A 24,071-nucleotide genomic window follows, 5' to 3' on the forward strand; every position below is an offset into this window, starting at 1 on the left:
TGAGCGAAATATTTTGCCTACCAAATTACATTGGTGAAATAAGTATAGCTATTCGGTAAATCTAGAACCGTGGGGAATTTGTTGATCGTGTTCTTAGGAGACATAAAGGTTTGGAATGTTCTTGGTCTCTGGAGATCAAGCCTTGACCAGTTTAGGTCTGCCAGATGAGAGGTTTCAGCGTTTCTTTTGCTCTGGTTCTGATTTTTATCCACTTCTGTGAAAGGAAAGGATTGCTTCCAAGCTGCCCCAGAACAAGAAGCCCCAGAACTAGGGCCGGCTTTCCGCTAGAGTGGGCGGTGCCCGGTCGTGGGCGTGGCCACAATGTGGGCGGGCTCTGGGAGAGGGCAGAGTGTTCGCGCCGCCTCCTGTCTGTGCCCGGAAGTGCCCGTGTGGGCAGAGATGAACTAACTGGACGTTAAGTCCCCGACACTGCGTCCCCGGCCTTGAGGGCAGCGGCCTGCTTGCTTAGGAACTCCCTCAGCCTCCGCGTTCCCGAGCCGCCGTTGCCGCCCGGGACGATGATGCCGCGCCTCCTGCTGCGCGCCTGGCCCCGCGGCCCTGCGCCTGTTCTGGGAGCCCCTAGTCGGGCCCTGAGTGCCGGCTCGGGGCCTGCCGAGTACCTGCAGCACAGCATCGTGCCCACCATGCACTACCAGGATAGCCTGCCCAGGTGAGCCCAGCCTCCTGGTCCCCGCCGCAGGCCTGACTCCTGGCACTTCGGACTTGCACTGAACTCTTCCTCCCTACCGCTCCCCCCCCCCCCCGCCCCAGCCCGCCGCCGCTCCCCCCCCCCCCCGACCTCCCGCCCTATAGGCAGTCACGTTCCCTGGTTTGGAAAGTCGGAGACTTTGAGAATTCCCTGGCTCAGAAGACTCAGAAACCTCAAGGTCCCTTCCGCAATTCTCCCGTCTACAAGTTTCATCTTAGATCCTGCAAACTCCCTGGCCATTCATCTTTCAGACAGTTTTCCTGAGCCGCTCACACTTTACCGCCTAACAACTCGGGTAGCTAATTCCTAACACTGGTCACCCTCAGGTCGGTTTCCACTATTCGCCTTCTTTGCCCCTTGCTGAGACCTCTCAGCCCACTCCTTCCAGTACCCTGCGCTACACCTTTATCTTTTTCCACTCCCCATCTTGACTTCTAAGGTCAGCCCTAACCTAGAAAGTTTCCATCCCCACGGACCCTTCCTCAGCACCCCTTTGGGCGGTCCCCAATACCTCATCCAGACTGCCTGACCTATCAAAACAGCCCCAATAAGTGTCTGTCTCCCCCATAGTCAGTACTTCCTTAAACCATCTAGTGTCGAGTTTCTTCTTTGATCTCTCAGCTATGATCTGGACTGTCAGATCTACTTAATAATAGGAATTGCCTTCACTCTAAGCCAAACCTAAACTGTCTTCTCTGCACTCACTGTTTATTTCCCGAACCAAGCGCCAAACCTGTCTCAAAATCGCTTCTCACTGTCCTTCTGACCCAGTTGCCAGGGGTCCTCCTGTCCAGGAGCTGGAGGTCAGGGCTTCCTGCTCCATCCAGGAAAAGACAAGCATTGTACCACAGTATTATCTCCTGTTGTGGGGTTTGTGTTCTCCCCCACACCCAGCAGTTATTTACCCGGGTGTCATCTGCCCACCGCGCTGTCTCAGCAGAGTGTGCAGTGTGCAAGCATGTACGACAAACTGCAGCGAGGGTATCTGAACTCAGCAGGAGGCTGGGGGAAGAAAAAGGGTCTTTGCAGTTGTGGGCTGAGGGATGTGACCTGGCCTCTCCTGACCAGCCTGTGTGCACTGCACCAGTATGTAGGGGAAAGGTGAGGACCGGTTTTCATTGGCTGAGTCAGATAGTTCTGACTCTGAGTCCTGAGCCTCACCCAGGTTTAAGATCAGATGGATTGTTGGCAGATTGGAGTTGGAAAACTGTTAGGAATGTTCAAGATTATTTAGTTCCGCCCACAGCACAAACACCTGTAAGGTCCTGGAAGTGTTACTAGTCAGGTGTAGTGGACAGTGCCTTTAATCCCAGCACTCAGAAGGTGGAGGCCAGCTGAGCTCAAGGCCAGCCTGATCTATGTAGAGAGTTCCAAGACAGTGAGAGGTACATAGTGAGAACCTGTCTTGTAAAAATAAAAATTAAAAAAAAACCCACAAAACCCAAAAGAACACATTACTGCTGTACCTTCCACCACCCATCCTCCATGGAGCAAGCAGCCAAACTTCCTGGTGCCTCATCGAGAGTGGATTTAGAGGAGATGCTTTCTGTGTCAGCAATCCTGGGCTAGTAAAATGCATTCTCTTTGACTGTCTCACTTGGCAAGGAACCCTGCCCTTGACCTCTGGCGGAACTTGTTTCAGATTCCGTAACTGCCACAGTCATCTGTGAGGTGAATGGCAGGTCTTTGGACTGTTCGGAGGCCCTTGAGATGTGATGCCAGGGATGGGAGTCATTGTCACTCCCCATTCTGTTCCTCTCGTCACTGCTTCCTTTAGCCTCACTCGCCTTGGACTCTTTCTAGTAGGAGCCCTTGGATTATCATTTGCTTGTTTTTTTCGAGTGTTGTTGGTTTTGTTGTTTCTGTATATACTAAGATGTCTGTAACTTATGGCTCAGTTGTTAAGAGTGCATGCTGCTTTTCCAGAGGACCCGAGTTCGACTCCCAGCATCCACATCCAGCAGCTCCCAACTGCCTCTATTAGATCTACAGTTGATCCATAACAAATGCCCGTTTTCTGTTGCTTTTCTTTTAACCACCTCCAGTGACAGCAGGTGTTCAGCACAAGATGGGCAGAGAGGCAAGAGAGGCAGGGTTTACCTGGCCACTAGGGTAACGGGTAGAAAATAATTTGTGAGCCCCAAAGCATGTCTTCCAGGCCAGTCTTCTTAACTTCCAGGATAACTTTACTCCTAACTGAGTCTTGAGAACACTGTCCTAGCTATAACTAGGTCCTGTAGGCAGGGAAGGCCTTAGAGCTGTGTTCCTGTAGGAAGAATGCCAACGTTCCCGCTCTTGGGAGGCAGACCAGGTTTGAGAGCAGGTGACTCGGTAGCTTACCCAGGAAGAAAATCTGCTTAGCATTTTCCCTTCGCCTTTATTCAGGCAAATGACTATTAAATGGGGCTGGGTGGAACAGGACAACACTAAGATAAAATTGCTGTGAGTATCTCTCCAGGCCTGGCTTTACCTCTTCTGAGGCCTGGTGGATCACCTACAGGAGCCAAAGGAACTGCTGTGTACTGGCAGCCACTGGTGCTTCTTGAGCAGTGTGGAGGAAACCAGGGTGGTACCTAGAGACCAAAGTGCTCTCCATCTTGATCATGTTACTGGAAGAATGGTTGGTGAACACTCTATAAAAAGAAAATTGTTATAATAAGGGTCTTTGTACATGTTGCGGAAAGTCCAGTTAAACTGGCTCAGGTAACCCGAGATCGATGAGCTCACACAGATTCAGGTAACCCGAGATCGATGAGCTCACACAGACTCAAGGATCCACACGGTGCAGTTCTGCCTTCTTGCTGACCTCTCCATTTGTGTGACTTCATTCTCAAGCAGTTTCTTCCTGAGGGTTGCAGAGAGGCAGCCAGCGCGTGAGCCATAGCTTACACCCAAACCTTTCAGGAGGCCGTAAATCCACACTCAGGGTGGGTCTTCCCACTGCACTTAACCAGACTAAGAAAATTCTTCACAGGCGAGCCTGAAGACCAGCCCAACTCAGACAGTTCCTCATTGAAATTACTCCCTTGTGACTCTTGAAGGTGTCAAGTTGACAATTAAAAACAGTCATTATGAGCTGGGTGATGGTGGCGCACACCTTTAATCCCAGCCCTCTGGAGGCAGGGGCAGTTGGATCACTGTGCGTTTGAGGCCAATCCGGTCTACAAAGCGAGATCCAGGGCAACCAGGAATATTACACAGAGAAACCCTATATTGGAAAGAAAAAAAATGGGTTCTGGGGGCTCAAACTCGTGTCCTCACGCTTGTTAAGCAAGCAGTTTCTTGACTGAGTCATCTTGCCAGCCCAGAATTCACTGTTTCCAAGTATATAATTTTTGGCATATTCATAGCATTGCACGACCATCACCACTGTCGAATTCATTTCTTCACCCTTCCCCCTCAAACTCTGCCATTAATTCGACACATCCCACCCTGCCTGACATCCACTGTGTCCCTTGATCGTCCTTCTGGAGGGTGACTTAATGTTCGAAATCAGGATTGTCGACTGTCAACATTCGTACGTTTTCCAGCATGCCATACTATATCTAAAGAGAATAAACACAGTTGCCAAGAGCATGCTGCTCTCAGTTTCGCTCTTATTCCTGCCTGGAGGATCTGTAAAGGCTGAAATGATCCAGTTAGAGTAATAAACGGTTGGGATGTTTAGGGTGAGGGGAGATGGGGGAAGAAAGATAGATGATGTCAAAACCCCTGGGATTAGGGGACAGAGTTTTTAACTGTATCTGCTATATGATAACAATTTCAAGCATCCATTAATGGTCTCACAGTCTGGTGAGGAGAAAAATAAGTAAGAATTGCCACTAAACTAAAAAAATAAAACTACTTATTTGTGTGTGTAAACACAAGTGCACGCCTGTGCTAAAGGGCATTCCCGTGCTGTGGTGGTCATGTGGAGGTCAGAGGACAATTGCAGGTCCCTGAGGATCAAATCCAGCTCATTAGGCGGGGCGGTAGATGCCTTTACTCACTGTTGTCTCTTGCTGGCTCCTGCCACTAAATCTGGTAGAGGTAAACCCAGGAGAGTGGGTTCTTCTTCCTGGAGGAGGCTATTCTTGAGAGATTAACTTTGTTATAATACCGTTTGAACTGGCATGGTGGCTCACCTCTGTAACCTCAGCACTTGGAGACCGAGGCAGGAGGGTTGTCGTGTGTTAAAACAGCGATGAAGCAGGTTTGGCCTTTTGTGGACCCTGTGTTGCTACCTTCTGTCAGGCAGATGACCTTCAAGAGTCTAGTTTTCTGCCAGGTGCAGGGGTGCACTTGGAGGCAAAGGCAGGTGGATCTCTGTGAGTTCTAGGCCGCCTAGGGCTATATGGTGAGATCCTAACTCTAAATAATAAGAAAAGTCAAGCCTTCTCAGACTCCCCAGCCTCTAGAGTGTCAGAAGTTTCTCTTTGTAAATGACATCACATCGCCTTGTATTGCTGTAACAGCATAAAACAGACTAAGGCTGGTGGAAGAAAGTAATAAGCTAATTCATCCAACTTAAGCTTATCAAAAGCCTTTCCTGTGTTGGCCCATGTACCAGGAAGAATTCCAAGTGGAAAGGGTCTTCTCTCTAAGATAGCATTACCAGGTTGGTGACTTCATGCTCAAGGACACCATGCTGGCGGCTGGCCTGGCCCTGGCGAGAGTGTTTATTCAGTGCAGAAACCGGCAGATGTTCCAAGTCAGGGTCTATCCCAGGAGCGCTTCTGGAGCGAGCCCAAACAAGTCTCTATTCCTCTAATTTATTTTGCTTAGGACTTTCATTACAGCAACAAAAAGCTCCTATATTATGCAATTAGTAACTCAAAATAGTCATTACTCTGAAAATGTCCTTATTGTGCTGAAGAAAGTTCAGTCAGGCCAGAATTGAAAGAATTGATCATTCAGAAGTTTTTATTAAGGGTTGTTTTTAAGAAATCACTGCTGTCTCTGATTTTCCTTAAAAAGAAGGAAAAGGTTTCCTTAATACCCCTGGTGTTAAAGCCTAAGCAATATAAGTAGTAAATTTTGTAGCTATGAGCAGTTGAGGTGGTATTTGGAACTTCCTGTAAAAGTCAGTGCACGAAAGGGGGTCACTGGTGCTAACGTGTCCTGAATGGTTACTTGGAGTATCTAAGTTCATAATGGCTATAATAATTTGTATTCGTTTTTGTTATTAAGTTGTAGGTAAACATGCATTCAAAAATAATTGGATGCAGTATAATATATCATAAATTGAGCTATGCTTTGTGGACAATGGTTCAGTTTTCCTGAATGACTGATACAGTTCAGTATTTTATATATAAGCATAACTGTTAATCTCATCTTGGTAGAAGTAAAGTAAGCTATTATTGTGTTAATATTAGGGTCTGTATTTTTCAATAAAATTATTGAAATGGGAGAGAAGAGGCTGTGTTGTCTGCTCTTTATTTCACCATGGACCAGTATCCTCGCCATCATAGCCATGACTGGGGACTGCTAGCGAGTGAGGCAGCAGAGGGCGCCCTTGCTGCTCCTTGAGAACATGGTGATTCCTGATTGGATGCTGGTGCTGGGCATGGCACAGTGGTCAGTTTCTACCTTTTGATGTATGTAGCCTCCATACTGGACTGAGACAGGGATTCTCCGTGTAGCCCTGGCTGTCCTAGAACTCTGAATATAGTCTAGGCTGGCCTTGAACTCAATGATCTACCTGCCTCTGTCTCCCAGGTGCTGGGATTAAAAGCATGAGCCACCACCATGCCCAGTGTTTTTTTCTGTCTTTTAATTCTGTCTTGTGAAATGCACAAGAATGTTTTACAAGTAAAGCTTTTTTTCTTTGCATCCTGGGTGGTAGGGAATGTATGTGCCATCAAAGGGTAGGTTTTAGTGCTGTACATACAGTTTTAGCAGTTACTATAGCCATGACCCAGAAACAGGAATGCTTGGAAAGCCTCTTTTCCCCTTTTGCATCTGTTATTATCACTAAAATATTTTACAGTACTTAGAATAGACTTGACCGTTGATGCAGTAGTAAACTCGTCAGTTCTGTTATTGCTCGTTTATTTACTGGGTGCTGGGACCAACTTAGGACCTCATGCTTGCTAGGGAAGCGCTCAACCACTGACCTGTGTCCCAGCCCATCCATTAGGTCTGTCTTCTTACTTACTGGCTTTTCCTTTTTGGTTTTTTGTTTGTTTGTTTGTTTGTTTGTTTTTAAGGGGAATGAATTTCTCAGTACCTGCTTTACTAGTTGGCTTGTATCGCTTCTTGGTGTCTTCCCATACTGTCAGCCTCACACTGACTTTACTTTCCCCCCAGGCTGCCCATCCCCAAACTTGAAGACACCATGAGAAGATACCTCAGTGCACAGAAGCCTCTCCTGGATGACAGCCAGTTCAGGTAAACACTGAGAATCCTGGGAACCATTTCTAGCAGGCAGCATTCATGGGAGGCTAGCAAGTAGTGGTCACAGACCAAACTTCAAGGGACATCTTGACAAGCCCTCCAGAACCTAGAACCTGGTTTATATATTTGCAAGTTCAGGAACTGGGTCTTCATTCACAAAGGCCTAAGCAAGCTGGGGTGAGAGCCCCTCTAACTAGACTCAGCAGGAGGTGGCTTATAAGATCAAGTGGCATGTTTGTGATTTATCTTGGAAGCCATGTCTGCCAGGCTGGTTGGTACTGATCTTATCCAAGAGGCCTGTGTGCTGGGGAGGAAGGTCTGTAAAAGATTGCATGGTGGACCAGAGCCTGCTTGCTGAAGATGTTTACTGCGCCCCAAGCCTACCCTTTTAGAACCTCAGAATGTGACCTTATATGGAAATCAGTTTGTTGAAGATGTAATTAGTTTAAATGAGTTTCTTCTGGGATTGGGCAAGTCTCTAATCCAAGACAGCTGATATCTTATAAGAGGAGAACCAGTGACAGCCATGAAGGACTCAGGTAGAGACTGGAGTATTGTGTCCACAAGCCAAGAATAGTAAGGATTGTTCCCAACACCAGAAGTCAAGAGAAGGGCCTGGAACAGATTCTATTCCGTGGTCTGCAGAGAGAACACCATCTTGTTGACACCTTGGTTTTGTGCTTCCAGCCTCCAGGACTCCCAGAGAACTCACTGTGTAGACCTGGCTGGTCTTGAACTCAGAGGTCTGCCTGCCTCTGCCTCCAGAGTGCTGGTATTAAAGGTGTGTCCCAACACGTGTGGTAAAATCCTATTGTTAGAGTGTTCTTAGGAAGCCAGCATGGCATGGACTCTGAAGCGAACCTTAGGCATTGTTAGAATGTGGACCGCAGCGAAGCCTTGTAGCCTAGTGTAATCAGTGCTGTTTCTCACACTGGGAATTTTCCGAGATTACTGGTATGGTCTTTAGAGTCACAGAGCCCTTGACTGCACAGTGAAAGAAACGGATGAATTGTTCATAGTCTAGCCTCTGCTTTGAAATCATCACCTACAGTTTCTCTTAATGTGGCTTCCAGTTACTGAATCATGTTTTCCTCTATCCTAAGTCCTAGGCTCTGTGGCTTTTAAGTCCTCGAGATGGCATCATTATCTCTCTTTTATGCAGGTAGAAACTGAGACCTGGAGAGATTAGGTAACTTGTCTAAAGTCTCTCAGTTTGAATGTGGTAAAGCTAGGGCTCGAACTTGGCTCCTTCTGACCCCAAAGCTTTTCCCCATGCCACACCACCTCTTCGTGGACAGGTGGCTTTGGGAGGGACATTTTGAAAGGAAACGTATCAGTTCAGGATCCCAAGGCCAAGTTCTTACCACCAAGGAGATGTATTTGCCCCAGAAGGACAAAGGGCAGGGAATAAGAGACCAAGACAGGAGATAGAGGATGAGGGAGAAGGGGAGGGGACAAGGAGAGGAGCAGAGGGACAAAGGACCGCCTCTGCATAGACAGGAGACAGATGTGGACCACAGGAAAATGGCTGCCTTTGCATAGACGGAGACAGATGTGGACCACAGGAAAATGGCTGCCTCTGCATAGACAGAGACAGATGTGACACAGAGGAAAATGGCTGACTCTGCATAGACAGAGACAGATGTGGACCACAGGAAAATGGCTGCCTCTGCATAGACAGAGACAGATGTGACACACAGGAAAATGGCAGTTTATACGGGGGGGGGACCCCGTGTTAGGATGTGATGTTTAATTTTAACTGGGCATGTTAATTAGGTGAGCCAAAAGAGGCTTTTGATAACTGGACTTGAATACTTTGATAGCTGGACCTTGGTGGTCAGCCTCAGGAGAAGGAAGGCTAAATTAGGGAACAGACCTTGGGGTCTAGCTTTAGGAGTGTCATCTAAGGAAGGGCTCTCAGCAAGGCAGAGGGAATGAGGGAGAAGGACAAGGCCTGCCAAAGCCACGCGCTGGAGAGGGCTAGCGTCCTTCACTTTTGATCTTCCCGGTTCCCTAGGTGTGTTCACCTTAGGCTGATTTGTGTTCTCCTCAGAAACTTCCTGATCTATTCCCAGGTTCTGGAATATTCTGTTGGGGACCCAGACTGTGAATTCCTGGCCACGAACCCGAAAATCATGTATACCCCACTGGTTTTATCTCTTTTCTTGGACATTGCAGGAAAACAGAAGAATTTTGTAAGAGTTTTGAAAATGGCATCGGGAAGGAACTGCATGAGCATCTGCTTGCCCAGGACAAGCAGAATAAGCACACCAGCTATATCTCAGGTGGGTTGGGGGCGGGGCGCCATAGGGCCACAGAGGCGTCTTCTCAGCTCCTCTCCTTCCTGAAGTACGTGGAGGGAGGCCCTGTGTGAGGTTAAGACGGTGCTGGCTGGCGTCTATGCTCAAGACCAGCGGCTTGTCGTCGCTCTACAGAGGGTTGAGTCAGAACTTAGTTGATTCTTCAGCCTGAAAACAATGAGAGTCAGTCCTGTTGTCATGAGGGTCACCTTCCTGGCCTACCTGTCCCCCCAAAGCCTCATCTCAGTACCTCTCTGATGCAAATCATGTTTCAGCCAACCCGCCTGCACCTGGCTCCCAGAACTCCAGCACTCTTCCGCCATGTTGTCCTTGCTCATTACATTTTGTTACTGGCAGACACTTCCTTTGTGGTCCAGGCTGGTTTTTGAAACTAAGTTCTCTTTGTCCTCTGTCTAAAGTTAGTGGTGTCTACCCCTATTCTTACACGTTTTTAAAATTTAGTTTTTTTTTTTTTTAAATTAAAAACTGTTTTATTGTCTGGATGGTGGTAGTGCATGTCTTTAATTCCCGCACTTGGGAAGCAGAGGCAGGTGAGGTCAAGGCAGGTCTGATCTACAGAGCTAGTTCCAGGACACACACACACACACACAAAACCAAACCTGTCTCGAGAAAACAGAAAGGAAAAGAAAAAAAAGAAAAAGAAATTTTTATTGTTTTTGAGATCCAGGTTGTAATCCTTTTTGTAAACCAAGTTGGCCTCTGCTTTGAGTAGCTGTCATAATATAGTTTCTTAAAAATTATACATTCATTTATTTTTGGCGAGGGTTTGTGTGCCCCAGTATGCATGTGGAGGCAGGAGGGCAGATTCCAGAAGCGAAATCTCTCCTCCTACCATGTGGGCGCCTAGGGCCATTTCAACTGCCAGACTTGAGAGCAAGCTCTTTACCCACTGAGCCATTTTCTTGGCCCATCGTTTATAATTTATCTAGTTCACACACACAGTTTGAAGAACCAAATAGGAGGCTAGAGAGATGGCTTAGCAGTTATGAGCTGTTACTGCTCTTATACAGGAACTGGATTTGGTTATGATTATCCATGTGAGGCAGCTCACAGCTACTCATAGCCCTAGTCCCGGGGGACCCAACCCCTTCTTCTGACCTCCTTGGGTTCCTGCACACATATGGTGCACACATACGAATGCAGACTCATGGGTTCCTGCACACGTATGGTGCACACATATGAATGCAGACTCATGGGTTCCTGCACACGTATGGTGCACACATACAAATGCAGACTCATGGGTTCCTGCACACGTATGGTGCACACATACAAATGCAGACTCATGTGCATATACAGTTCTTTAAGAAATCAGATTGTGCTATCAGACTTGTTGGGATAAGCGGCAGCTGCCTGGCCCCCTCTAATTTATTACTTTTCACTTGACTATTGATTTATTGATTGACACAGAATGTAGCCCAAGCTGACCTTGGATTTATGATCCCCTGCTTCTGCCTCCTGAGGACTGGACGTCAACACATCCAGCTTTAATTCTTCAGATCCTTGTATCTCTACATTATACACTTATATTACTCCCCTTTATTTCATTTTAGGCTGTTTCTTGACATCCCATTAACAAAGGTTAGACTCCAGCAATCATTTACACACGCGGGCTCCCTTACCCTCATCTGCACAATATAGTTACAATTTGGTCACCTCTGTATCTTTGTTCCTGCTGGCATAATCCTGTGGTGTGTTGTTGTCTGGGTCATGCGGCCCACTAGGACTGTTTTCCCTTTACCAACTACTCATTTCTCTGGTTTATAATGATCTCATACTTTAGTTTTCTTTCTTTCCTTTTCCTTTCTTTTTTTTTTTTTTTTTTTTTTTTTTTGGTTTTTCAAAACAGGGTTTCTCTGTGTAGCCCTGACTGTCCTGGAACTAGCTCTTGTAGACCAGGCTGGCCTCGAACTCACAGAGATCTGCCTGCCTCTGCCTCCTGAGAGCTGGGATTAAAGGGTGTTTAGTTTTCTATATGCTTCATTTATCTCTTGACTCCTCCCAAGCTGTCAGAGTGTCTTCTGCGTGCATGAGAGCACCCTCACTTTCTATCAACTTTAATCTTCTTCTTCTTATTCTTATTCTTTTTTTTGTTTTGTTTTGTTTTTGTTTTTTGAGACAGGGTTTCTCTATGTGTAGTGCTGGCTGTTCTGGAACTTGCTCCTGTAGACCATGCTAGCCTCCAGTTCAAAGAAAACCACTTGCCTCTGCCTCCCAAATGCTGGGATTAAAGGCATGCGCCAGCCACCTTTGCCCGGCTACTTTAATCTTATTGGAGTCTGTTCCTGAACTTCTAGATTGTTCCATCAGATCTGTGAACTCTCGGCCTATGGTGAAGCTGCTCTCTAAGCCTCTTTTTCATTTTTTATCTTTTTATTTTGTTTATCTTTACCATTAGCCGTGACATCTACGCAGCCTTTTCCCGTGTTGGAACTCTGGTCTCTTGGACCTCATATTTTCCTTTCACTGTTTTCGAGCACTTTGCCTTCTGGGACCAGAACACAGAAAGCAAAGTCTTAGAGCTGCCCGAGTGCTTGACTGATGGACACGCTTTGGCTAGGCTGGAAGTGACGGGATTTTGAAAGCTGTTTTCCACTGTCTTTTAGCTTCTGTTGTTGCTGTTAATGAGTCTGATGCTATTCAGAGCTTGAGCCTTTGGCTGTTTTTCTTCTGTGTCTCTGGAAGTTCCTAGAATTTTTTTTTGTCCCCAGAGTTCTGAAATTTCACATAATGTATTTGGTATATGTCTATTCCTACTCATTTGTGCTGTGTCACTGACTGAAACCTATTATGGAAATTCAAGTTCTTCTATTTTGGAATAGTGTGTTGTTTTCTATATTTTATTTTTTCCCTTCTATTTAAAACCTCTTTTTTTCTGTTTATCTTTCAACTTTTCTGTTGAATTTCTATTTCCTCTCTGCTCTCCACTTCTCGCCTCTGCTCCACCAACTCTTTTTGGTTAGTATTTTTAAAAAACATTTTAATAGTTACCTTGTGTGTGTGTGCACATTCAGATGTCATAGGAGTTGGTGCTCTCCTACAACATGGGTCCATGCAGGTCATCAGGTTTGGCAGCAGGCGGTCTTACCAAGTCCTTAGTGAAGATTTCTGTTTTAAAATTTACTTACAGATTTTTTTTAAAAGTTTTCTACCCTTATCATAATCTCTTTCCTCCAAGTTCATTTCCCCTTCTGTTTGCCTCTTTCTTTAGATGCTGCATCACCGGTCCTTGTCTCACAGATGAGTGAGCTGTTCTCTGGGGGAGGGTGGGGCTGCTCAGTTTAGACTGTACTGTTTGTGGTTCAGCTGATGTCTTGGGTGCCTCTAGTGGTCACGCCTGACTAGATTCCCTAGGGAATCTGTGAGCTCAGTTTTGTGTCTCCCAGCTTATCTGTATGGAGAGAGCAAAGTCTGTATTCTGCAAGAGTGAGGCAGGAATCACCGCGTGGTTGGCAAAGATGTAAGGACAGCATTTCAGCCAGGTCCTCCAGAAGGCCTGCTGCGTAAACTGGATGGTGTCTTGTCCTGCCAGTGTGAGGTTGACTTTCTTACATCTGTTTGGGGCATTTCCAGATGTCTAGACATCCTTTCAGCCTGGCTTTCCTCATTCTCTTGACCTTAATGTTGGCTTGTTTGAGTTTTTATAATACTAACTACCCAGAAGACTGAAGAATTGCAAATTTGAGTCAGCCATGGCAAGAGTGAGACCCTGTCTAGGTCCATAAAAAAGATACACACAGAATAACAGCTGTTTTTTTTTTTTTGTGTGTGTGTGTGTGTGTGTGTGTATTTTTTGTTTGTTTTTTGTCTTTTTTTGGTTTTGTTTTGTTTTAAACAGGGTTTCTTTGTGTAACCCTGGCTGTTCTGGAACTTGCTCTGTAGACCAGGCTGGCCTTGAACTAGAAGAGATTCACCTGCCTCTGCCTCCCATGTGCTAGGATTAAAGGTATGTGCCACCACTGCCCAGCTAACAGTTGCTTTTGAGGGTGTGGGAATTGGAGCTCTCACATAGGCCTCGTGGGCATTCCTCAAAAAAGTTAGGCATGGTTGTACACACCTTTAATACCAGCACTTGGGAGGTAAAGGCAGGTGAATCTCTGTAAATTCAAGGCCAGCCTGGTCTACATAGTGAATTCCAGAACAGCTAGAGCTATGTAGAGAGACCCTATCTCAAAAAAATTAAAAGTAAAATAAAATAAGAAATTAAAAAGGCTTAGCAGAGCCTTACCTAGCTTATGTATATCCTTAAAAGAAATGAGAGCAGGGGGCAGAAGAGATGGCTCAGTAGCTAAGAGCACTGGTTGCTCTTTCAGAGGACCCAGGTTCCATTCCCAGCACCCACATGGCAGCTCACTACTGTCTGTTACTTCAGTTCTAGGGGATCTGGTACCTTCACACCGATGCACATAAAATAAAATAAAATAAATTATTAAAAAAGAAATGAGAACATATGTCCCCACAAAACTTGATTATAAAAGTTCGTAGGAATAGCATGCTGAACTACGTGATGAAAAGCATCCAGATGTCCATTAACTGATGAATGGATAAGCAAAAGGTGCCATAGCCATATGATGGAGCGTTACTCAGTAGTAAAAGGAGAAGAACCGGTGCAGCTACAGCCTGGGCAAGCCTCAGACCATTATGGAAAGTGACAGAATCTGGATGCCTAAGACCTTGTGTTGTGTGATCCTGCTAATCTTTCACACCTTGTGCAACCAAATGCAATCGCCTGCTTGAAGTTGGTTTGTTTCCTCTACCTGAGCTAGAATTCTTTTCTTTCTTAAATTTTATTTTTGGGGGTTGCCTTAGCCTTTTGTTTTCTCTTTTTTCAGGCCCCTGGTTTGATATGTATTTAACTGCTCGAGACTCTGTTGTTTTAAACTTTAATCCATTTATGGCCTTTAATCCGGACCCGAAGTCTGAGTATAACGACCAGCTCACCCGGGCAACAAACATGACTGTGTCCGCTGTCCGGTTTCTGAAGACACTTCGGGCTGGCCTTCTAGAGCCAGAAGTATTCCACTTGAACCCTGCCAAAAGTGACACCAATACCTTCAAAAGACTCATACGTTTTGTTCCTTCCTCCCTGTCCTGGTATGGAGCCTACCTGGTCAATGCATATCCCCTGGATATGTCTCAGTATTTTCGACTTTTCAATTCAACTCGTTTACCCAAACCCAGCCGTGATGAACTCTTCACTGATGCAAAGGCCAGACACCTCCTGGTCCTAAGAAAAGGAAACTTCTATGTCTTTGATGTCCTCGATCAAGATGGAAACATTGTGAGCCCCTCAGAAATTCAGGCACATCTAAAATACATTCTCTCAGACAACAGCCCTGTGCCCGAGTTCCCCCTGGCGTATCTGACCAGTGAGAACCGAGATGTCTGGGCAGAGCTCAGACAGAAGCTCGTGCATGGTGGCAACGAGGAAACTCTGAAGAAAGTGGACTCTGCTGTGTTCTGCCTCTGCCTAGATGACTTCCCGGTGAAGGACGTTACCCATTTGTCTCACACCATGCTACATGGTGACGGCACAAACCGCTGGTTTGATAAGTCCTTTAACCTCATTGTAGCCAAGGATGGCACTGCCGCCATCAACTTTGAGCATGCGTGGGGGGATGGTGTAGCGGTGCTTCGGTTTTTCAACGAAGTGTTCAAAGACAGCACTCACACCCCTGCCATCACCCCCCGGAGCCAGCCAGCTGCCACCAACTCCTCTGTGTCTGTGCAGAAACTCAGCTTTAAGCTGAGCGATGCTGTGAAGGCTGGCATCACCACCGCCAAGGAAAAGTTCGATGCCACTATGAAAACCCTCACCATTGACTCCATTCAGTTTCATAGGGGTGGCAAGGAATTCTTGAAGAAACAGAAGCTGAGCCCTGACGCGGTGGCCCAGCTGGCCTTCCAGATGGCTTTCCTGCGACAATACGGCCAGACAGTGGCTACCTATGAGTCCTGTAGCACCGCAGCCTTCAAGCACGGCCGCACCGAGACCATCCGCCCAGCCTCCATCTTCACGAAGAGGTGCTCCGAGGCGTTTGTCAAGCAGCCCTCCAAGCACAGTGTGGGCGAGCTTCAGCACATGGTGGCAGAGTGCTCCAAATACCACGGCCAGCTGACCAAGGAAGCAGCCATGGGTGAGGCATGGGCGGGGAGCACATTGGGTCTTGTTGCCCTCTATGAGCCTCGCTAATATCCCTCCCGCAGCTGATCGCTACCCATCACTTGGTCCAGTCCACTTCTCAGCTCCCAAAATGTGTTTGGTTTGTTTGTTTTCCTACCCTAGCTAGGTCTGAACAGCCAGAGCAGCCACTAGGGATCAGAATCTCTTCTGAGCAGCTATTGAGAACGTTCTCCCCATTTCAGGTCACTTTCAGCTGTTGTTCTCCTGCCCCTTCCTGGTCATGGACGCATTTTTGGCAGTTGGCAGTTTAGGGTTTCTAAGTCTGCCCTCTTACTTCACCTCAGCTGCAGTGTTGACTCTGTAAATAGGTCATCTTAGAAGCTCACCACATTTTTTTTGAAGATTTATTTATTATATTTACAACATTCTGCCTCCATGTATGCCCACATGCCAGAAGAGGGCGCCAGATCTCATTACAGATGGTTGTGAGCCACCATGTGGTTGCTGGGAATTGAACTCAGGACCTCTGGAAGAGCAGCCAGTGCTCGTAGTCACTGAGCCGTCTCTCCAGGCCCACTCATCACAGTTTTAAGGTCAAGAATTCAGGTCCTGGAGAGGATCTCATAGCCTAGTCCTGTTCTGTAGCCCTTAACAGAGCCCTGAGACTAAGAGGCACCCATGACATCTAGTTATTCCTTCTCCATTTTGAAGTCAGGAAGCTAAGCCATTGGCCCGGTGTTATACAAGGCTGAGATCAAAACCTCAGCTAGATGCTTTTTCCACTTTGTTCCTCCCAGCTAGTCTTTTACACGGGAACTTTGGGTTTTACCCCAGTTTTCTTCCCCCCCGACCCCGTGTATCTGTGTGCATGTGTGTTGTTGAAGAACAAACCCAGTATGTGTGTATGTGTGTGTATATGGGTGTATTGTGTGTGTGTGTGTGTGTAGCGCACCACACCCGTCTAAGCTCTATGTACTACCATACAGTTCGTAAACCAGGCAAGGGGCTGGAGATTGAAACACACAAAGACTTACAGAGAGAGACACGTGTCATCCTCGAAACAGGAATGCCCCCTTTATTGTGTACCAGAGCTGCTTATATAGGGATCCTTAACTAGCCAAACCCACCAGAAACCATTCTCCTGCCATCAGGAACTTCTGAGGGTCTCGTGCTCAGAGCAGCTGCAAGCATTATAAGTTGTTTACCAGAAATTCAGGATCGGGGGGTTCACAGCTCCCAACATGGGTGTAGTGTGTGTGTATGTGTGTAGGTGTATTGTATATGTGTGTGTATGCATGTGTGTATGTGTGTGTGTGCGTGTGTTGTTGAGGAATGAACCTAGGGCCTTACCCATTGAGCTTTGTTTCGGTTGTGAAGTCCGTTGTTCTCTTCACGTCTCTCCTACCATCTTGACTCTGATTGGCTGATTCAGTCTTTTTATTTTCTTAGATTTATTACTTTATACGTGTGAGTGTTTTGCTTGCATGTATGCATGTGCACCATGCACATTCCTGATGTCTGTGGAGGTCAGAAGAGAGCACCATATCTCCTGGAACTGGAGTTACAGGCAGTTAAGAGCCACCATGTGCATTCTGAGATTTGAACCTGTCCACTGCAAGAACAACAAATTCTCAACTGGGACAACGCTCCAGCCCTTGTTTGTTTGTCTTTTGAGACAGGGTCTCTCTATGTAGTCCTGGCTGTCCTGGAACTTACTATGTTTAACAGGCTGGCCTTGAACTCAGAGATCTTCCTGTCTCTATCTCCTGAATGTTGGGATATTAAAGGTGTGTGTCACCACACATGGCTTTTTGTTTTTAAATCATGGTTTTTGCCATATTGTCCATGCCACCCTTGAACTTGCAATCCTCCTACCTCAGCTTCCCAGGTTCTGGGATTCCAGGCGTGTAACAAATCAGTGTTTTAGCATCATGCTTTCACTTAGGCTCGTGTTTAGCCTGTCTATTGACAACTGAGAATATAGTTTTTAGGCATTCTGAGTGACCTGCCCTATGCTGAGCTAGAGGCATGTGTGCAGGGGTAGAAAAGAGCCTTGTCCCACTTTTGTGTGAAAATGGTTCCTGCCGTGGTGGGGGCTTTGCTTCTGTCCTCTTCACTGGGAAGGGTCTAAGGCTTTGGCTTTCCATTTTGTCTCTGACAGGCCAGGGCTTTGACCGACACTTGTTTGCTCTACGGTATCTGGCAACAGCCAGAGGGATCACCTTACCCGATTTGTACCTGGATCCTGCATACGGACGGATAAACCACAACATCCTGTCCACGAGCACTCTGAACAGCCCCGCAGTGAGCATTGGTGGCTTCGCCCCTGTGGTCCCTGATGGCTTTGGCATCGCATATCTTGTTCATGATGACTGGATGGGCTGCAATGTCTCCTCCTACTCAGGACGCAATGCCCAGGAGTTCCTCCACTGTGTCCAGAAGTGCTTAGAAGACGTGTTCGACACCTTAGAAGGCAAGGCCATCAAAACTTAGCTTCTCGGTGGGTGAAAAGCCTCCATTCTTCCTCATCATGAACATGGGTGTCCATGTAGCCGGTAGGTACTATTTTGTGTCTAACAAAGCCAGTACCAAGGTGCTTAAACAGTTAGTGCTGCAGGTATGTGCTGGAAGATTCCAGCTGAAGATCATGAGAGATTATTGCCACTTAAAGTCCTTTGTTCAGGAGACAAGGTTTGGAAAACTAACTCATGTGTATTTATTGTTTAAACAGAAATAAAATTCAGTTGTTGCTTGAAGATACGATTCCATTTTTTCTCCCCCACCTTGTTTCCTAATTCCTCAAAGAACTTTGCAGCAGCATGATCAGTGGCCTGGGGACCCCAGCCTTGGGGTGGCATGGGTCCTGTTTGTAAGCTTGCTCCAGTCTCTGGGGTACAGTCTGTTTGAACGCACTGCTTCCTAAGGCGTGGACTAACCTGCTGCTCCTGGCAGGCCAGCTGCAATAGCTCTTCGCATGGCTTAGAAGACTTCTTGATTTTATTCCTTTCTAACCAGATGAGACATTCCAGTTTTTTTTTTAATTATTTTTATTTGTTTTAATTGAGTGTTTGCGTGTGGCTATGTGCACGTGAGTGTGGTGCTCACAGAGGCAGAGGCGCCAGACCCCTTGAGCCTGGAGTTACAGCTATAACGAACTGTCTGATATGGGTGCTAGGAACTGAACTTGGGTCCTCTGGAAGAACAGCATGTATTCTTAACCTCAGAGCCATCTCTTTATCCCAGGAATTCCCATTCCAATAGGCATGTGTTCACTGGCGGGAACCTGTGTGCTAATTTAGGTAGCAACACATGTATATATTTTGTAGTAGAGAACCTATCCACTTAGGGGAATGAGCACTATATTTTTTTCACTCCCATTTGTTAGGATGCTGCTGTAACATGAAAGGGAAAATTTGCCGTGTGTGTGTGTGTGTGTGTGTGTATGTGTGTCTTTTGTCTGCATATAATCTTACTGTCTCCAGTGGCATCCTACTGAGTTCTTGGTACAGCGGAGATTGGAATTCTGATACAGGTCCCTCATGAATCACTTCTTATTCATTCCCTCATTTAATCTTCTTTCTAGTTTCCATGGTGAGAGATTCATATCAGGATTAGCTATACCTTGGGTGAAGTTCCTGGCACGTAGGTGCTCTGCATGGTCTGCTGGGATGTTTGCCGATTCTTACCTGTTTTCTGGGGAGCTTCTGACTGCATTTGAATACCTAGTTTCCTGTCGCATTGCTGGTTAAGACTGATACACCACTGAATCGTGGAAGGCTGAAAATTATACTTAACGCTTAGGTTCAGGGGGATGGCATTGCAGTGCCCCTTGGTGCATGCTGATATCAGTGCCCAGTGTCCTTGTCACTCTCCTGAGCCTTTCTTCTTGTCTTAGACTCAGGATAAAATGGCGGCTTGGGTGATGTAGTCATACTTCTTCTTGTCATTGTGATAAAAAGCAACTTGAGCAAAGATTTGTTTTGGCCCTCGGTTTGAGAGAGTATGGTCCATCCTGGTGAGGGCAGCTGCTGGTTATGTGGTCGCAGGGGGATGGGTGGGAAGTTGAGACTGAGCTATATAGGCCAGGGAAGACTGGGGTAGAGTGGGGTGGTGCTCTGTTCTCTGTCTGGTAGAGCTTTCCAGCTGTGGCCTGTTAGGGGAGAAGTGCCCATTCCTGTAAGTAACCCCTCACCTATGTGCTATAAGGAAGCCCAATAAACTCATTAGTTCCTCACAGTGCATTTTGGTGGAATTGTGCTTCAGTTTGTCACTGGGACCTTAGGAGAAGCGGTTAGGTAGGGTGGCTTACAGTTCCCTGGCTATCAGCAGGATACAGGAACATGGGGTGATTTGGGGAAGAGCAATGGTGTCTCTGATGTTGAGGAGTGAGACCCAGATGAAGTGGAGTTGTGTGATTGGGGTGGGATTATATGGTAGTGTGAATGTAATTAGCCACCATAACTCAGAGAATGGCACTATTGGGAGGTGTGGCCTTGTTAAAGGAAGTGTGTCACTGTAGGGGCAGGCTTCTAGGTCTCTTGCTTAACTCTACTCCGTGTTACAGTCTACTTCCTGTTCCCTTCCAATCAAGAACTAGTCACCATCATGTCTGCCTGCACGCTGCCATGCTCCCCACCATGATGATAATGGACTGAACCTGTAAACTGTAAGCCACCACCTCAATTAAATTTTTCTATATGTAAGAGTTGTTGTGACCATGGTGGCTCTTCACAGCAATAAAAACTCTCACTAAAACAGGGTATTTTGTGGAGGACTTTTTGACATGGTGGTATTTTCCTATAAGGGCTTTGTGGGAAGAGTGGCCAGGCATGGGCAGTACAAAAATTAGCGAGATATGTAACTAAGGTGTGGTCAGCAGGGCAGGAGCGGTCAGTGCAGGAAATCCCAGGATGTCAGGCTTCCTCCAGGCGGTATGGAGTGCTGTGCCTGCCTGCCGGGCAGGGTCTTGGCTGGACGTGTGGAGATGTTTTGAGACCTGCCAAAGGTCTGCAACAGGCATTGCAAGCCCTGGGAGTAGCACACCAGGGATGGAGCTATCAGCAAGCAGTTGCTATGGTAATAAGAGATCTATGTGAGGCAGGGCAAGGACAGGGGATGTGGGGGTGGTGGTGGTAAGAAAGGGGCATGAGTCTCATGGCTTTGACATTAGCATTTCTGATTCAGCAGGAATATTGGATAAAACAGATAGGAAAATGATTGAATGTTTTGACTAAGGAGCCGAAAGAGGAAGAGGGCTAGTAAACAGAGCCCCTCCTGGAACCTCCAATATGGTCACAATAAGGAGGGAGTGACCCATTAGCAACCCAAGCTATTCCACAAGTCTGACCTTTGAGAAGGGAAAATCTTGTTATCCAGCATGCAGACAGGGGTCTAAACAATGGTCTGGTGTAAAAGACCGTGATAATCAAAGGCTATTCCACACTGGAACTGCTAGAATAGCTTTAAACAGGCAATGAAAGACTCTCCAGCAGCCTGGCTTGTGAGGCTGTGACATGGGAAGCGATGGAGATCAGTCTGAGTGCTGCAGACGCAGAGAAACTGAGCACTAGACGCACACGTCAGTCCTGAGACGCAAGGCCTGAGGCAGTACGAGGGACTCAGTCTCTGATGGACTGGGTTCCTGGAGGTCTCCATGGATATCAAGGGCGGGAGGACAACAGAGGAAGGCCAGGCTCTATTGAGGGAATCAGGTATGAGGCAAACAGTGTATGATGCCCATTTGACCGATGGATGTGCTGGTTTTGATGCCCCTTTCCCTCACCTCCCTAGTGTCTCTTCCCTGGTTAAATCCCTACTTTTTGCACAAGTGCATCTCACAGGGTGATCTCCAGACCCTAGTGAGTGTTGTGTGGAACCTCATTAGACTGCTTAGCGTCCCGGTCTTTTACACACAGCACGCATTACCTAGTCTGTTCCTACTCTGTGGTTTGAATGAGAAATATCCCCCTTTAGTCTCTGGCATTTGAATATTTGGCCCCTGTCTTAGTTAGAGCTACTATTGCTGTGAAGAGATACCATGACCATGGCAATTCTTATAAAGAAAACTTTTAAATGGAGTGGCTTGCTTACAGTTTCGGAGGTTCAGTCCATTATCATCATGACAGGGAGCATGGCGGTGTGCAGGCAGATGTGTTGCTGGAGGTGAGAGTGCTATGTTTTGACCAGAAGGCAGCAGGAAGTTGACTGATAACGCCAGGTGATATCCTAAGCATATGAAAGCTCAAAGCCTGCCCCCTCAGTGACACACTTCCTCCAAAAGACCACACCCACTCCAACAAAGCCACATCTAATAGTGCGGTTCCCTATGAAATTATGAGGCCCATTACATTCAAACTAAAACATTCCACTCTCTGGCCCCCATAAGCTTATAACAATATCATAATGCAAGATTCATTTAGTCCCTTCAAAAGAACCAATAGTCTATCACAGTCTGAACATTGTTCTAAAGTTCAAAGTCACTTCTGAGATTCATGCAATCTCTTAATTGTAATCTCCTATAAAAAGCAGATCACGCACTTCCAACATACAATAACACAGGATTTACATTACCATTCCAAAATGTAGGGACAGGAGCAGAGCAAGGAAATACTGAACCAAAGCAAGACCAAAAACCAGCTGGGCAAACTCCGAACTGCATCCCCATGTCTGCTGTCAAAACGCTCTCCAGATCTCCAGCTCCATTCCACTTTGTTGACTGCAGCACACGTCTCTCTTGTTCTGGTTCCACTCCCAGTTAGCAGTTCTCCTTGGCAGGTATCCCAGGACTCTGGCATCTCTAACATTTGGGTTCTCCAAGGCTTCAACTTCATAGCTTCACAGTAGGCCTCTCTACTAGACCTCCATTCAGGGACACCCCTGACACATGCCTGGCCTCAGCAGCCTTATTCCATATCTCCTTTCTTCTACTCTTAACTCTAAACCCAGAATCACGTGGCCAAAGCTAAATTCTGCTGCTTGCTGGAGTTGAAACATGCCCCCCTCATGCAATTACACCTTCACCAGCTTTTCGTCTTTCACTGACTAAGCTTGGCTGTCCCTGGACTTGCTCTGTAGACCAAGCTAGCCTTAAACTCAGAGATCCACCTGCCTCTGCCTCTGAAGTGCTGGGATTAAAAGCATGTCCCTCCCCACTTGGATCTAAGTTTTTCTTTAGTTTCTTTCTATATGTTGGAAACTTAGCTGGGTGGGATCTTGCCCTGAGGTCACAACTCCCTTTAATCCATTTATTAATCTGTTTATCTCCTTGGACATAGGATTTAGCTCCATTCCACTTCCTGGTGCTCTTTTTCTCCTCAAAATTTACTTTTTGTGATTACCCTGCTCAGCTTTCTCCTTTTCATTATAAATCTTCATTACCATTACCACTAATATCCACATGACAGAGTCTATATACTAGGCTGTTTTGAGATTTCTTCTGCCAACAAATTAATCCAAAACTCTCCACTTTAGCCTCAGGCAAACTCTTTGGAAAAGGCCAAAGGGCAGCCACTTTCTTTACCAGAATATCACATGAATGACCTCTAGGCAACATACTCAAATTCTTTCCCTCTGAAACCTCGAGTGAGCCCTACATAGTTCAAATAACTCTTAGCACTTAGCACTGCTGTCTTCCATGCTCCTACTAGTACAGCTCTTTAAGTAGTGTTTAAAGCATTCCACTGCTTTCCAAACTCAAAGTACCATAGTCTAAATTCCTCCAAATACGTAGGCCTATCACAGCATATCCCAGTCCCTGGTACCAGCTGCTGTCAGCATCCAATTGGTAGTGTTGTTCGGGGACATTTCGGAGGTATGGTCTTGCTGAGGACCGGCTTTGAGGGGAAAAGGATTTTGCATACTTCTAGTTTTCTCTCTTTGCTCCATGCTTACAGTCCAAGATGTGAGTTCTCAGTATCCAGTTCCTGCCACTCATTGCTATGCTTCCTGCCCTGTTGAACTCTTATCCCTCTGGAGTCGTCATAAAGTCTACTGCAAGTTGCCTTGGTCATGGTGTTTTAGCACAGCAACAAAAAAGTAACTAATAGAACTCCCTGGTTTCGTCACTGTTGTATTTGATTGTGGCCTGAGATCACTTCTGATTCCCGGGCACTTTGATTCACTGGAGGCCACAGATCTATCCTAAATAAAATATTGTGAATAATTCCTAACTGGCTCTAAATTTAATCCGCATCTATGGCTTTCTCCTTGTGTTAGATTTTCTTTCTGTTCCGAACCATTTTTCCCTAACTGGAAGGTAGTGGGCCCAGAATCTGCTCCTGTAACTTTTCTTTAAGGAACACAGGCCAAGTTTCTTTTCCGCTGTTTCCCACTTTAGGGAGTAGCAAGAGGCAGATGCTAGGAAAAGGTTTTATCTTTACATCTGAAAACAGCCAGATTCTTCTAGCATGTCAGAAGCAGCTGGTGGCAGGCATAAGTTTGTACTTGATGCCAAGGGAGGGCTGACAGGTCTAAGTCAGGGTGGCTCCATCTGGAGGCTGCTGGGCACTGACAGCTGGGGCCCTGGGCTGGTTCCAAGTAGGTATTG

General features: G+C 46.5%; 1 protein-coding gene across 1 annotated transcript; it reads left to right on the forward strand.

Annotated features, from left to right (window-relative positions):
- The first annotated feature begins 388 nt into the window (after positions 1 to 388).
- Positions 389 to 18,282, forward strand: Cpt2 (carnitine palmitoyltransferase 2). The gene is made up of 5 exons (XM_057784443.1): positions 389 to 670; positions 6,998 to 7,078; positions 9,263 to 9,369; positions 14,235 to 15,539; positions 17,688 to 18,282. Exons 1-5 carry the CDS (start codon positions 519 to 521, stop codon positions 18,017 to 18,019), a joined length of 1,977 nt encoding a protein of 658 aa, XP_057640426.1. The 5' UTR covers positions 389 to 518; the 3' UTR covers positions 18,020 to 18,282.
- The last annotated feature ends 5,789 nt before the right edge of the window (positions 18,283 to 24,071 follow it).

The sequence above is a fragment of the Chionomys nivalis genome, chromosome 11 (assembly GCF_950005125.1).
Source record: "Chionomys nivalis chromosome 11, mChiNiv1.1, whole genome shotgun sequence".
Classification (NCBI taxonomy): Eukaryota; Metazoa; Chordata; class Mammalia; order Rodentia; family Cricetidae; genus Chionomys; species Chionomys nivalis.